Genomic DNA, 13,834 nt, shown 5'->3' with positions numbered 1-13,834 from the left:
GCTTTGGGATCAAAGCTAGTACAAACCACTTAAGGAGATTAGGTTTTAAATAATATGACCTCATAAATTATAAAAGAGAAATACTACTAACTCCATTCTTATTATCACCAAAACTACTGTCATATCAAGTAAACATGAAATTATTAAACATTACTCTGCCATTATTACATCACACTTTTGGGAACTCTACAGTTGACAAAAGTTCACTAATAGAGTATAGAATTTATTTTTACTAGAATTAGCTACTCTTAAATCAATTATGTGTACCAAAAATAAACTGTATATGTGGGTATAATAAAATTTTTAAGTTTATTATATTTGGTTTAAAATATAACATAAATAATATAAGTAATTTAAATTATAATTGAGAAGCAGGAGTGAATCTATGAAACAGGTAGTGTCCAGGAAGTCTTCTTTTTCTTATACAGCAAGGAGAAAGGAAAAAAAAATTCCTACTGCACTGAAATGTATAGTCTCTTGCTGTTTAGTTATGTACTTAAATTTTTGGCTAGAAAAAAGGTAAAATCTACCGTAATTTTTAGCAAAATAAAGTGAACTGCACAGAATTGGTAAGTATTTAGTTATTTTAACATTAAGTTTTTGATCTATTTTATTATTTTACATAATAAATTCAGAATTTCCAGGCTTATATACACCCAACATACATACACACCAGAAACAGTGACCATGGCTCAAACTTTCTGATTCCCTAGACTTAGAAAAATAATCCTTGTTCACAGATCTTTAATTCATTTCTATGGTAGTGAAATATATGACACACCTAAAAATATATATGAACAAAATATTGAAAAAAACTTTTTGCATTACTCTTTTTTCCAACAGGTTTGACACTGACTGTCTTACATTCGAACAAAAAAGATTTTCTGGAATCCAAAGGTGTTTTAAATGGGTAAAAACATATTTGTTCATCTCTGGGGAGGAGACATACCAGTTCCATGGGAAAAGTGCAGTTTCTCCTAGAACTTAACTTTTTAAAGTTTTTTTTAGCCAATTTTTAAAAATTTATTTATTTACTTATTTGTCTGCGTCAGGTCTTAGTTGCAGCACATGGGATCTTCGTTGTGACATGCGGGTCTTTTCGTTGAGGCGCGTGGACTTCTCTAGTTGCAGTATGTGAGCACCAGAGTGCACAAGCTCAGTAGTTGCGGCGCACAGCCTTAATTGCCCTGCGGCATGTGGGATCCTAGTTCCCCAACCAGGGATTGAACCGACGTCCCCTGCATTGGAAGGCAGATTCTTAACCACTGGACCACCAGGGAAGTCCCAAAAAAGGTTTAATAAAACCTGAAATTAATCAATGTCTCCACTCTCTTCCTGAAAAATGCTTTAACTAAGTTTATTGCCTTGTGTATTATGTATTATTGTCGTCCAGAATTTTAGTACAATCTTTCTTTAATATCTCCAAATTATCATTGTTATTGTTAGTGTCAGTACAAGTAGTACCTATTTAGACTTACACTTGTTTCTAACCAGTGTTTTTGCTCAGCATTGTTTCTTATATTTTCTTCATTCCTTTTGAGTTTCCTTCTTCTTGTAGTACATCACTTAGAAATTCTTTCAGTGAGAGCCTGCTAATAATAAAGTTAGTGTTGGCTTGTCTAAAAATGTTTTCATTTTGCCTTATTTTATGTAGAAATTATTTCTAGATAGAAAGCAGCAGCAGAGAATTTTAATTATAGTAAATTCTATGTTATATGAAATTCGAAGATGGGAAAGATAAACTTAACGATACTTAAGTACCCACCTTTTTGTTGTTAAATCACTTATGAAGCCCATTGAGGAAAAAAAAGCCATTTCAAAGTCATCAGGAAGGGACTTCCCTGGTGGCACAGTGGTTAAGAATCCGCCTGTCAATGTAGGGGGCACGGGTTCAAGCCCTGGTCTGGGAAGATCCCACATGCTGCGGAGCAACTAAGCCTGTGCCCCACAACTACTGAGCCTGCGCTCTAGAGCCCGGGTGCCACACCTACTGAAGCCTGTGCACCTAGAGCCCATGCACCACAACAAGAGGAGCCACCGCAATGAGAAGCCCACGCACTGCAACGAAGAGTAGCCTCCGCTCGCCACAACTGGAAAAAGCCCACACGCAGCGATGAAGACCCAATACAGCCAAAAAAAATAAATAATAAATAAATAAATAAAAAACAAAGTAATCAGGTAATATTCTACTATATAGATTCTCAAAGATTAAAATCTCACATTTATAAGAAAATGAGGTTGATTTCTCATGGTGATTTGTGTATTACTGATAAGACTCAGGTAATAAAATAGGGTCCCTTGCATATGAGGATGTGAAATAGTCCACAGTTTTTTTATATCCTGGTTTGTTTGTTTTTTTTAAGTATGACCATCAAAATGAAAGATAAAAAGAGATTAGCACAATTGGAAAACAAGTCAACAGAAAATACGCCAGTGTCCTTCCAAGATAAGTAGGCATAGATTAGAGAAGAATAAAATAGCCAAAACAGTCATCTTTTAGCATTCCAAGTGTATAATGACACAAGACTAATTCTATTTTCTTGGCTTTCTTTTGTCTTCAGTACAAGTTTCTGTGCAGTTGTACACAATCAATATATCGGAGCAGATTTCCCCTGGAGTAATTTCTCTTTTGTGGTGGAATACAATTTTGTAGAAAACTCTTGTTGGGCTGAACATTGTGAAAAATTGAATATTCCTTACTTGGCCTTTAAAGTGATTCTTCCAGACACAGTTTTAAAGAGTAAGGATATAAACTAAAATTCCTTTTTTGTTCCATTAGCATGAAAATTTGCTGCTTTCTATTTCTGATCTATGGAAAGAGAATAAACTATAGCATTAGAAGACTTGAGTTCAAGCTCTAACCTCACCACCAACTGTGTGACCTTGAGCAAGACCTTTAACTATCTCTTGCCTCTTTTGTAAAATAGCCTTTACTGATTCTATTTGTCTTCATCCATTTAGCTTCTAAATTTTACTTATAATAGCACAATTAAATTATAATTATATCTAATCTTAACTGACTTTTATGCAACAATATTTTTATTGAATTTTAGGGAAAAATATGTCATAGTATGTTGACTGACACAGAGAACTTTTAATACACAACAAAAAATTATGCACAAATGCTTGGCAAAGAGTCTAAACCACTTTGCATAGCATTTGGTTTCTTTGTATTTCTCAGTAACGCTTCACATGACTAAGGTTGTGAGTTCTCAGATCCATTAAATTAAAAGTCCTGTATATTTTTAGTCCCAGTGCATCTCTCATTCAAAACTTGCCATAAGTCACTTTCCATCCACCTCAAGTATGAGTAGGAAGTTTGAATTCTGAGACATTCCAACTCAATTCTAAAAATACAACCATAATTATTACTTTGGAATCTTTGATACAGAGATTTAAGCATTAACTTCATTAAATAATTAAAACATGGGTTCAAGAAAGGATAAAAGGTAAACATTCATCTTTAAACTGAATTTATTCAACCAATTCCTTATTTGGGTCATTTATAATGCTTCAATTTTCTACTATTATACCACAAGATTTATAGTAGTTTATATATCTTATATATCTTTATGTACTTGTTGTAAGAAGTAAAAATTCCAGGGTAAAATGAATTGCTGGTTCAAAGGTATACACACATTTATATATTGCCAATAGCTTTCCAGAAATTCTATCCCAATTTATATTTACGCGGAAAGTGTGAGAGAATCCTTTCCCTCATATTTTTACTACAAGTAGGTATTATTAATCTTTTAAATTTTTGAAAGGATTAGAGGCAAATAATATTTTATAGTTGTGTTATTGCATTTCTTTGATTATCCATACCATTTCATAAGTGAATTGATCTTGTATAGCCATTCTTTTATAAATGGCCAGTTTATGTCCTTTGTCAACTTATTTGTTGAGGTATATGATCTTTTTCCTATTGATCTGTAGCATTCCCTATGGATTATTGTGCATAATTTTAAATTTTGATGTAAATCAGTATATATATTTACACAGGAAATGTCCAATATGTACTAATTGAATAAAGCAGATATTAACATTCAGGTAGAGTATGATCCTGTTTTTTCTTTTCCTTATTTTTTCAAGTGAATGTACATGTGTAAGTATAGACAAGCAAACATATAGAAAAAAGTGTGGAAGTATGTGTTAAACTCTGTTTTTAGTATATAGTAGTTTTAATAAATTCTATTAACTATTATTTCTAGGAGTAGAATAACATGATTTTTATTTTATTCTTCAGACCTTTCTTTATTCTGAATTCATATTTTTACAATGAATATGTTTTATTTTTATACTACTCCTTGAGCATACACCTGTTATTCTCATGTTTAGTAAAAAGAGAAAGAACTGAGGGGTGAGAAAAAAGAGAAATATTTATAAATTTTTTCATATTTAGGAAGCACCTTGCTGGATAGTTTTGGTGGTTTTCTTTTGGAAATTCAGATTCCATATGTGTTTTTTGCATCTGAAGGACTTCTTAATACTCCAGAAATACTTCAGTTGTTAGAAACCAAGTAAGTTATTGACTTCATAACTTAGGAAAGATGTATATACCCTAATTGGCTAAATATTATGCTATATATGTGGTACTATTTCTTTCTGATTCAAGCCTGGAATTATATCACATAGGAATAGTTTTCCATAGAGTTTATGTCAACTTATACTTCTCTCCCTATAGTACACCATCATAATTATTGAATATTGTCTTTTTTTGGTTATATATCAATTTTGTGGAGAAAAAATAGTTAATTATTATTTCAATTCATTTTTAATTGCATTTCTTTTGTTAGCAGCAAATATGAGGATTTTATGTGGGGGGGTTTTCTGTGAATTACATGGTCATGTTTTTGGGTCATTGATATTATTGAGAATGAGTATTCTTATTTAGAGGACTTTAAATACTGACTAGGAAGCAAGATTATGAAGTTCTAAATGAATTCTCAAGTTTTTAGACCTTTAGTTCTAATATCATACCAACACGGAGCATTTTTAAATGATCTAAAACACTATCATAGCATACAAGTTGTCACAGGAAGGTTAGACATTGGGCTGTATATCAAGGAAGGATAATTATGCTGTGACCTTCATTAAAATGCAGATCTATTTTCCATACTTTTGTTTTTATATCTTAAGGCTGTGGGGCATTCACAGAAAACTGTGAGCTTATAAAAGATAGTTTAAATCTAGGCAACTTTTCAGGAGAAAAAAGAAAATTCTGATAAATGCAGAATGTTTTAGTCTCATAACACAATGTTTTAATTTCATGAATTATTACTTACAGAACCAGAATAAATTGGTCAAGACATTTATAATAGGGGAATTCCCTGGCAGTCCAGTGGTTAGGACTCTACACTCTCACTGCCAGGGGCCCAGGTTCAGTCCCTGGTGGGGGAACTAAAATCCCACAAGCCACGTGGGTGCGGGCAAAAAAAAAACCCCAAAAAACAAACAAACAAAAGAAAGACATTTATAATAGTATCATGTACAGTAATATTTAGCAAAATACCTAAGGCAACACATATCTCAACTAATTTGTCATAAACGGAATAATTCATAATTTCATTCCTCAAATTTCTTAAGTAGAATAAATTGAGGTATGAAACTGGAACAGTAGTTCAAATAATTTAATATGCAGGAGGACAATACAGTTTTTCTTAAGAATTTTTCTTAGCCATCTGTCACCCCAAAATATTATATTTTACAGGTATAATATCACATTGGTGGAGAGATGCTGCAGTGAGTCACTGAAACTCTTTGGAGGTACAGAGCATTATGTAGTGGTGACAATTGATGAGGACACCACCATAATTTTGCAGGTAAAACTATACAATAAAAAACATACATCAAATATATTAAAATACATGTGTAACCATGTAATCTATTAGCTTTAGAGAGCTTAACTATAATCTACTTATGATTTCTTCCAAAACTTTGCAAATGGGCCATAAGTGCTAAAATCATCACCGTGGAAAATGGCTATTACCAAGCTTTTTCAATGCCTTGTAATTTTTAACGTACTTTAAGAAGATAGAGCAAATATAGTATCTTTAATATTATGTACTGACCTTTTTTTAAATACATTTATAGAATAATTATAGTGTTGAAAACTTTAAAAATCAAATTCTAGCCACTGTGTTTCTTAAAAGGAGGTAACATATTAATCTGTAATTGGTAATACGGGATTTCCTCTAAAGTAAGGGGGGATTGCCTATAAATTAGTCAGTTTTTAAAAAGAGAGAGAAAATCTCTTCAAAAATCCATATATTTTAGAATTTAAGATGTATGAATCTCCCTGATATGTTTGCTTGATTGGAGTACAAATTACAAAGAAATTAATTGAATAGTGTGGGAGTGGAGAGCAGAAAGCAGTTTGATGGTATGGAGTATAAATTAATGGCACGTATTATGGTAAGGTAGAAGTCTGATTTGATAAGCAAATGTTAATACTATAAGAATTATATGACAGAAACAAAAAAGCTCTGTTAGAAAGATTCTTATGGAATATTGTATCTTGCATATTTAAGGTTACTAAATAACAGTTATTTGTGGGAGGGAAATCCTGTTTGGGAAAACTGTTTTAATCCATGCTTACATAACTTACTGTTAGAATAAAATACTTCTTGAATTATTCACTCTATCAAAAATTAATATTGTTAAAGGAAAAAAGAGATTCTAGATCATTAGAAAGACATTCCTGTAAGTCCATTAACTGCTGATTTTTCATCTTCCTTAAGTAAGCATTAAGTGCAGATTATCCCATGGGTTTTTGTCCTTAAGAGTAGCCAGATCCCTGTCTACAAAGAACTGCCCAGATAGGAGCACTCTGTAGACTGCTTGCTTCATGTCTAGGACTTTGGGAGATTCATGAACCCCCCTTGCTGAGTCTATCATTAACCGTTTTACAACTACTGTAGCTTTTCCCCTACTACTTCCAGTGTGACTTTAATTTTTCCATAAAATGGGAACCCATACCCATGCTTCTTCTCAAGTTATAATTTATATATCATAGATTCTAGAAATATGGCAACAATAATTTTGTAACAACTGGTCAACCTAGTGAATCTTTTTATTTTATTTATTTTCTGGTAGGACCTAGAAGAATTAAACTGTGAGAAGGCATCAGACAATATCATTATGAGACTGATGGCATTATCATTCCAGTACAGCTATTGTTGGATAATTTTATATGCCAAAAAACCATTAAACTCAGAGTAAGTAAACACGTCTCCATCCAAAGTCACATATATATCTTTTAAGTTATTCCATCTTCTTCTTCGAATAAAAGTAGGTATGTAAATTTTCCTTTTGCTCATCTAGTTTGCTTTAAGTAAGGGATTCTCAAGGTGAAGGCATGCCCATAGGAAAACAAATCGGAATTTTGGAGATGATATATTTCCCCTGGACAGTCAGTGCAAATCATGCTCCCCACCTCTACCTCACTAAGAATTGCTGCTGTGAGTGTTTCATTTTTTATTAATTTTTAATTCTGGACTCATCTGTTAAAAAATGTCATTCTTAAATCACTTCTCTCTAAAATTTTATTAGATATACCAACTAACTAGCATCTTACTATACTTTCTTTCATTGATGTGCTTAACTGAAAAATTGCCCCCCAAATCCACGCCAAGACACTGGCTCAAATTATCATTATATGTCTCTCCTTTCTCTCATTCTAAATTTTATGAACGTACTGCTTTCACTTTCTCCTTTTATTTTTTGCAATCTGGCTTTTCTCTCTATCTCTATTCTGATCTCTATCTCTCAGATGTCACTCATCATTTGTGACTTTCTTATGATCATATCCAAAAATATTTTTATCTTTCACTACTCTGAAGTATTTAAGACTATTGTCAGTGCTTTCTGCCTTGAAACTCTTCAGTTCCATGGCACTTCAATGTTTTTGATCTTCTACCTCTCTACTTCTTGTCTTTACCTCTTCTTCTTCCTTGTCCCAGTCTCCAGATAGATATGAAATCTCTTTTTTTCTTCTGTTTTGTCCATTAAAAATCTTATCCTCTCCCCTAGCTTCAATTATCATCTTTCTGCATATAATTATTATATTTCTATCTGCAGCTGCAGTCTCTCTTTGAATTTCCTGACCTAATATCTCTAATTTTCTATATAATATTTACACTCTGATATTCCACCGGCTCTCAAAGTTAACATGGTATGAGTTCATTTTATTCACTATTCCCTCCAAAACTGTATCTCCTCTTTTCTGCCCTTTAGCTATTTATGACCATTGCCTTTCTTTTAGTCATCAAGACTGGAAAACAAATCCTATAGATTCAGCCACTGGACTTTCATCTCTCCCCTCACTCCATTTATATTACCAACATCTTAGTTCAGTTTCTCATTATTTTATGTGGACTGTTATAACAAATGGTTTTCACACCTCCAGATGACTCTCAACATTACTCTTCATAATCTGTCATACACTCAATTAATATTCCTAAAACCAGTCTCTTATTATTTCACTCTGATAAAACACCTTTACTGACTTCCCCGTTATTTACTGAATATATACAGACTACTCACCCTAATATTCAAAGTCTTTGGCATATAATCCTAACCTATATTTTCAGGCTTACTTTTCACTGCTTTCCATTTCAATCAAAAGTTCTGCTCATTGGCTTGCAAACATCCTCCTTGCTTTCCTGCTTCCACTTTTGCTCATACAGTTCTCTTCTTCCTACAATATTCCTTCCTTCCTCCAGCTATTCCATCTGGTGAAATTGTGCCTATTTTTCAGGACCTATCTTCTGTTTCTATTCAACCTTTCTTCAGTATCTCCCACTCTTGCATATAAACAGATATTTAGTTGTAACCTTTCCAACCTTCCAACTCCTTAGCTCCCTGTTTTTTCCTCATCTTTGATATTATCATATTTTGTTTTGTATTATCATTTTGCGGCACTTGCCCTATAGCAATGACCACATTGCTTTCATTTGATAGATGCTTGGTAAATACTCTTTGATTGAATGAATGAATCTTTCCAACTAAATTACACACTAGTCTTATTCACTTTTTTGATCTCTACAATACTACATTACACATACCACATCATAGTAGAAGTTTCAAAAATATTCTTTAGTTATTAGATAAGGTACAGATATCTTATCTTATTTAACATTACATTATCTGTGTGATTTTTTTCCTTTATTGACTTTCTTGTTTGACTCCATTTTTGTTTATCTTACTGTACCAAGCTCTTTGTATAAAATTATTATCATGTGAGGATAAGTGTAAGTTAGAATGTAAGAATACAAACAACTTGGTTCTTATTCCTTCCTCTATTAACAATAACCTCTAGTAGTCACTTAACATAGTTTTCCTTTCTACCAGAACTGAAAAATTAAAATAATTATTCAGTTCTAACAGGGGGATGGGAAAGCTGGGACAAAGTGAGAGAGTAGCATTGACATATATACACTACCAAATGTAAAATGGATGGCTAGTGGGAAGCTGCTGCATAGCACAGGGAGATCAGCTCGATGCTTTGTGACCACCTAGAGGGGTGGGATAGGGAGGGTGGGAGGGAGGGAGACGCAAGAGGGAAGAGATATGGGGATATATGTATACATATAGCTGATTCACTTTGTTGTACAACAGAAACTAACACAACATTGTAAAGCAATTATACTCCAGTAAAGATATTTTTAAAGATTATTCAGGTCTAAAATCTTCATTTTGAAGATTAATAAAGGCTGTAAAGCATTTTAAGCTTTATCAAGAACTTGGAAGTATTCTGGATAAATAATTGATGTGAAATTTTTTAAAGTTATTTTTAGATTGGTATCCACCTAGAGGTACAATTGAAGTACAAGAGATAATAAGAGGAGGTTTACACTTATTTTTATCCAGATGTTCATGAAAAAATTAATTATGTAACACTCTGAGATTGTTTTGTGTTCAGGATAGAATTATCATTTATTCACAATAATATATTATTATAAAATGTAATTCTTTTCAGACTTCTAGGTATCTCAGTTTCATATTTTTAGATCATTGGAACATTTTTAAAGTATCTTAATCAACTGACCAAATGAGGAGAATTGAAAATACAAAATAAAATTTTTTAATTACTTTAGTACTTCATGCCATTAGTTCCTGTTTGAGGAAATGTGTCAGGAGTCCCCAAGACAACCCCAAGTTGATGATTTGTTAGGAGTATTCACAGCGCTGAAAATATTCTTGTACTCAAAGCAAATTCAGCAAAGGGAGAAAGGGTATGGATCAAAGTCCAGAGGAAACTAGGAGGAAGCTTCCAAGAGTCTTCTACTAGGAGAGTCACACAGAACATGCTTAACTTCCCCAGCAACGAGTTGTGATAACGTTTGTAAAATGTTGTCTACCAGGGAAACTCACCAGACACTCAGTGCCCAGGGCTTTTATTAAGAGCTAGTCACGAATCAAAACTCTAGATTCCAAAAAGAAAGCAGGTGTTCAATAGAAACCACATTGTTTGAACAAACAGTTTAGGCACAGTGTGTCTCTCTTATCAGCCACTCTTTTGAAAAGAGCTTACCTGAGAAAGAAGCCAACAGAGGAAAGAAGAGCAAAGAGATTAAGAGAGCCATTGTCTCAATGACATTGTTTGAGTCCCTGGGTCCAAAAATGTCTTCTCCTGGACCCCTTAGTAATATAAGCCAATAAATTTCTTTTTCGTTGCTTGGAGTACTTAAAGTGGATAAAGATAGTAGGAATATCCACCCACAGCTCGAGTCACATCTGATGTGCTTAATAACTATAGACAGGGAAATAGCAGTGTTTTTTTAAATTACTGAGATATAACTGAGTTATAAGATTGTGTAAGTTCGAGGAGTACACTCTGTTGATTTGATACATTTATATACTGTAATATAATTACCACCTTAGTGTTAGTTAACACCTCTATCATGTCATATAATGATCATTTAAAAGAGTGTTTTTTCTAACAGTTCAGGGAAAAGACCCAGGGAGGATTCTAGTTATCCTGGTTCTGGTCATATGTTCATATCTGAACCTGATACCTTGGCCAGGTATTTGGCTAGGCTTCAGTCACATAGCCATCCCTGGGGCTAGTAAGGGGATGAGTTAAACTTTTCTACACACACACACACACACACACTCAGCATCTCCTAGATTTAACGGTACTATTGAAGAATGGCAGTGGAACTGTTCTTACAAAAGAGTGCTGAGTGGACAAAAAAAATGAGTCTGCCACACAAGCATTTTTTTAGCCAGGTTATTCTAAAAACTTTATAAAACGTGAAAAATAAAATGAATTTTAATAAGTATAGTCAAACATCAAATGAGTAGAATATAATAATATAATTTTTTTTAGGTACTATCTTACAGAAAAGACACTTCATCACCTAGCTTTGATTTATGCAGCTTTGGTTTCATCTGGGCTAAAATCAGAAGAACTGGATGTAAAGGTATTCTTTTTCTATATGTTTGTTTGTATTTTTCATAAGCCAAAATTTATGAAATCTGAAACTCAACTGCCCAGTGAGAAGAAACATTAAATGGGTAAACTAAAAAACACTTAAAAGCCATATAAAGAACAGTTTAAAATTAACAAATATTCTTTCCAATTAAATTTCTGCTCTAAAAGCCTTTAATGAATTTAAATTCATATTTTATCTCTTCATTACTACTTAGATTTTTTGAAACAGGTCAGGATATGAATAAAAATAAATATCCCTTGATCAAAAATGTTCACTTATGAGAGACATACTGTTTTTATCTGCTGTAAAATGGAAATCTTATGACATATGAATAGAGCAATATCTTGGTGATCTCTAATCAGTCTCCTTTCTTGGCTTTTTTTCAATGTCCCACTCTGAAGTTTATATATTTCCCCAAAATTCAGGGCTCAGTCCTCTACTATTATCACTTTATATTCTTTCCTTGATAAACTCAGACATTCCCACAAATTTAGCTTTCATTTTTAAGAAAATCCTTAAAATTTTTCTAACTTTTCTTAAGGTCTGCACCTATATTCTAGAATTCTGGAAATCCCCACATGAATATCCCACAGGTACCTCAAATTCTGCATATCCAAAACACAACTTCTCATCCTCCCCCAAACTTGATGTTGACCTAAAACAAGTAGACTGCCAGTTATTTCTGCAGCAAAAATGGGTTTTTACGGGATCAACAAAGAATGGCAACTCAGGGCCTGCAACCATGGCAAGCCATATGCAAGTCTGGGCACAGTAAGGTGAGGTGAAATCTTTTAAAGAGGGGAAAAGGAAGTTGGGAGGGTTATAGTAAACAAAGAGTCCATTGGAGGAGTTGAGAGTTCGAAGTATAGTGGCTTTTCATTGGCTGAGTTGTGACAGCCTCTTATTGGCTGAGCTCTTGCTAGGAAAGAAGAGGAACTCTTTCTTCCTATTGAATTGTACTATCATGGTAGGGCATGAGAGCTCCTCCTGCTGGTCTCCCAACTCTATTTTAATTAAGGTTTCTGATAGTTTTTTACACCTAGTTTATGGCATCACTATTCTAATCTAATCAGTAGCTAAATCTTCCTTTTAACTCTGCAGTGTCTCTAGAGTATGCCTCTCCTTTCTACTCCCATTGCTATTTCCCTAAATTCAGGCCTTCACCTCTCACTTGGCATTCTAAGGTAACTTTCTAATTAATTTCTTTACTTCTACTCTTTTCCCACTCCCGTGCATCATGTATATTGACACCAATTACATTTCTGAAATAAGCTGTGAATATTTCACTCCCTAGACTGTAAGCATAAAAGAAAGGGAACATGCTTTTCATTTTTGTCTTCCTAGCACCAAGCACAGAGCCTACGTAGTAGCCTCTTGATAAATATTTGTTGTTGAATTGAATTTTTGTGCTCAAAAGACCTTCTGTAGCTTCCTACTTCATCAAAATAGAGTTAACCTCAGGTGGATTCAAACTCCTCCATGATTTGACGCCTAGTAATCCTTCCTTTAACATCATTCTACTCACCTTTTCCTGAATATGCCCCCACCTCTCAGCCATCTGATTCTGTCCTGTCTTCCCCCAGAAATACTATTCCCCATCCCCTTACTGCCAGTCTTCATAGTTCTGACTTTTTCTACCCAGCTCAAATACCACCTCCTTTAAAAAATTTGCACCAGTTATACTCTCTCAAGATGAATCTCTCCTCCCATCCTCCTAATAATGCTTTATACCTTTATTATAATATGAGGTGTTTGTTCATATATCCTCCACCCTGGATGGTGAGAACTAGGCCCTTTTCTTTGTAAAAGCTATAACATCTAGCACAGTGTTTTGTACACAGTAAAAATATTCAACAAACATCTACTAAATAGAATTCAGTGAAAGCAGAACCTGTTAAGAAAATCAACAAATGATCTATTTGAAATAGAATCCAGATAATTTTGATCCTGTGATGCATGTTAAACATAGAAGTAAAATTCTTAGAAAAGTTATCTAAATAAATATAAATTTGTCTCATTTATTCATTCAAGTGAGGTTTTACCACTTAATCAGCCTCTTTTCTCTTCAGCTAATAGAAAGCAGTCATATACAAAATATGCTTTAGAAAATCATTTAAAAAATCTATACATGGGGTATCTGATACCAGAAAGTTACCCTATTCAGGTACAGTGACATGATCCACAGAGGACATGTTCCAAGCAAGGCATTTGGAGATGAAATAGGAGGTACTTCTCAGGCACAATCCATTCCAAATGAAATGGAATGGATTGTTTGTTCCCACCTGGATCTAACTACTCCAAAAGCTTTTCAAGTTCACATGATAATCTTAAAAGTATGTCCACTTTTCCATGGAATTTGAGAAACAAGATGATTAATTTGCTCTAATTCTTGTATC

General features: G+C 33.5%; 1 protein-coding gene across 2 annotated transcripts in view; it reads left to right on the top strand.

Annotated features, from left to right (window-relative positions):
* Positions 1-13,834, top strand: part of SHOC1 (shortage in chiasmata 1) — an 82,142-nt gene that overhangs the window by 59,817 nt on the left and 8,491 nt on the right. For both annotated transcript variants that reach the window (XM_022579053.3, XM_089913584.1), the window contains exons 16-21: positions 844-910; positions 2,562-2,740; positions 4,403-4,520; positions 5,711-5,822; positions 7,096-7,217; positions 11,333-11,426. In XM_022579053.3, the coding sequence (XP_022434761.2) occupies positions 844-910; positions 2,562-2,740; positions 4,403-4,520; positions 5,711-5,822; positions 7,096-7,217; positions 11,333-11,426 (692 nt within the window). The remainder of the gene's footprint in view (positions 1-843; positions 911-2,561; positions 2,741-4,402; positions 4,521-5,710; positions 5,823-7,095; positions 7,218-11,332; positions 11,427-13,834) is intronic.

This window comes from Delphinapterus leucas, chromosome 6 (genome assembly GCF_059928025.1).
Source record: "Delphinapterus leucas isolate spDelLeu-1000000601 "Yukka" chromosome 6, BTC_Dleu_Yukka2, whole genome shotgun sequence".
NCBI lineage: Eukaryota > Metazoa > Chordata > Mammalia > Artiodactyla > Monodontidae > Delphinapterus > Delphinapterus leucas.
The sequence above is the reverse complement of the archived record's forward strand: the minus strand, read 5'-3'. Positions and strand labels throughout refer to the sequence as shown.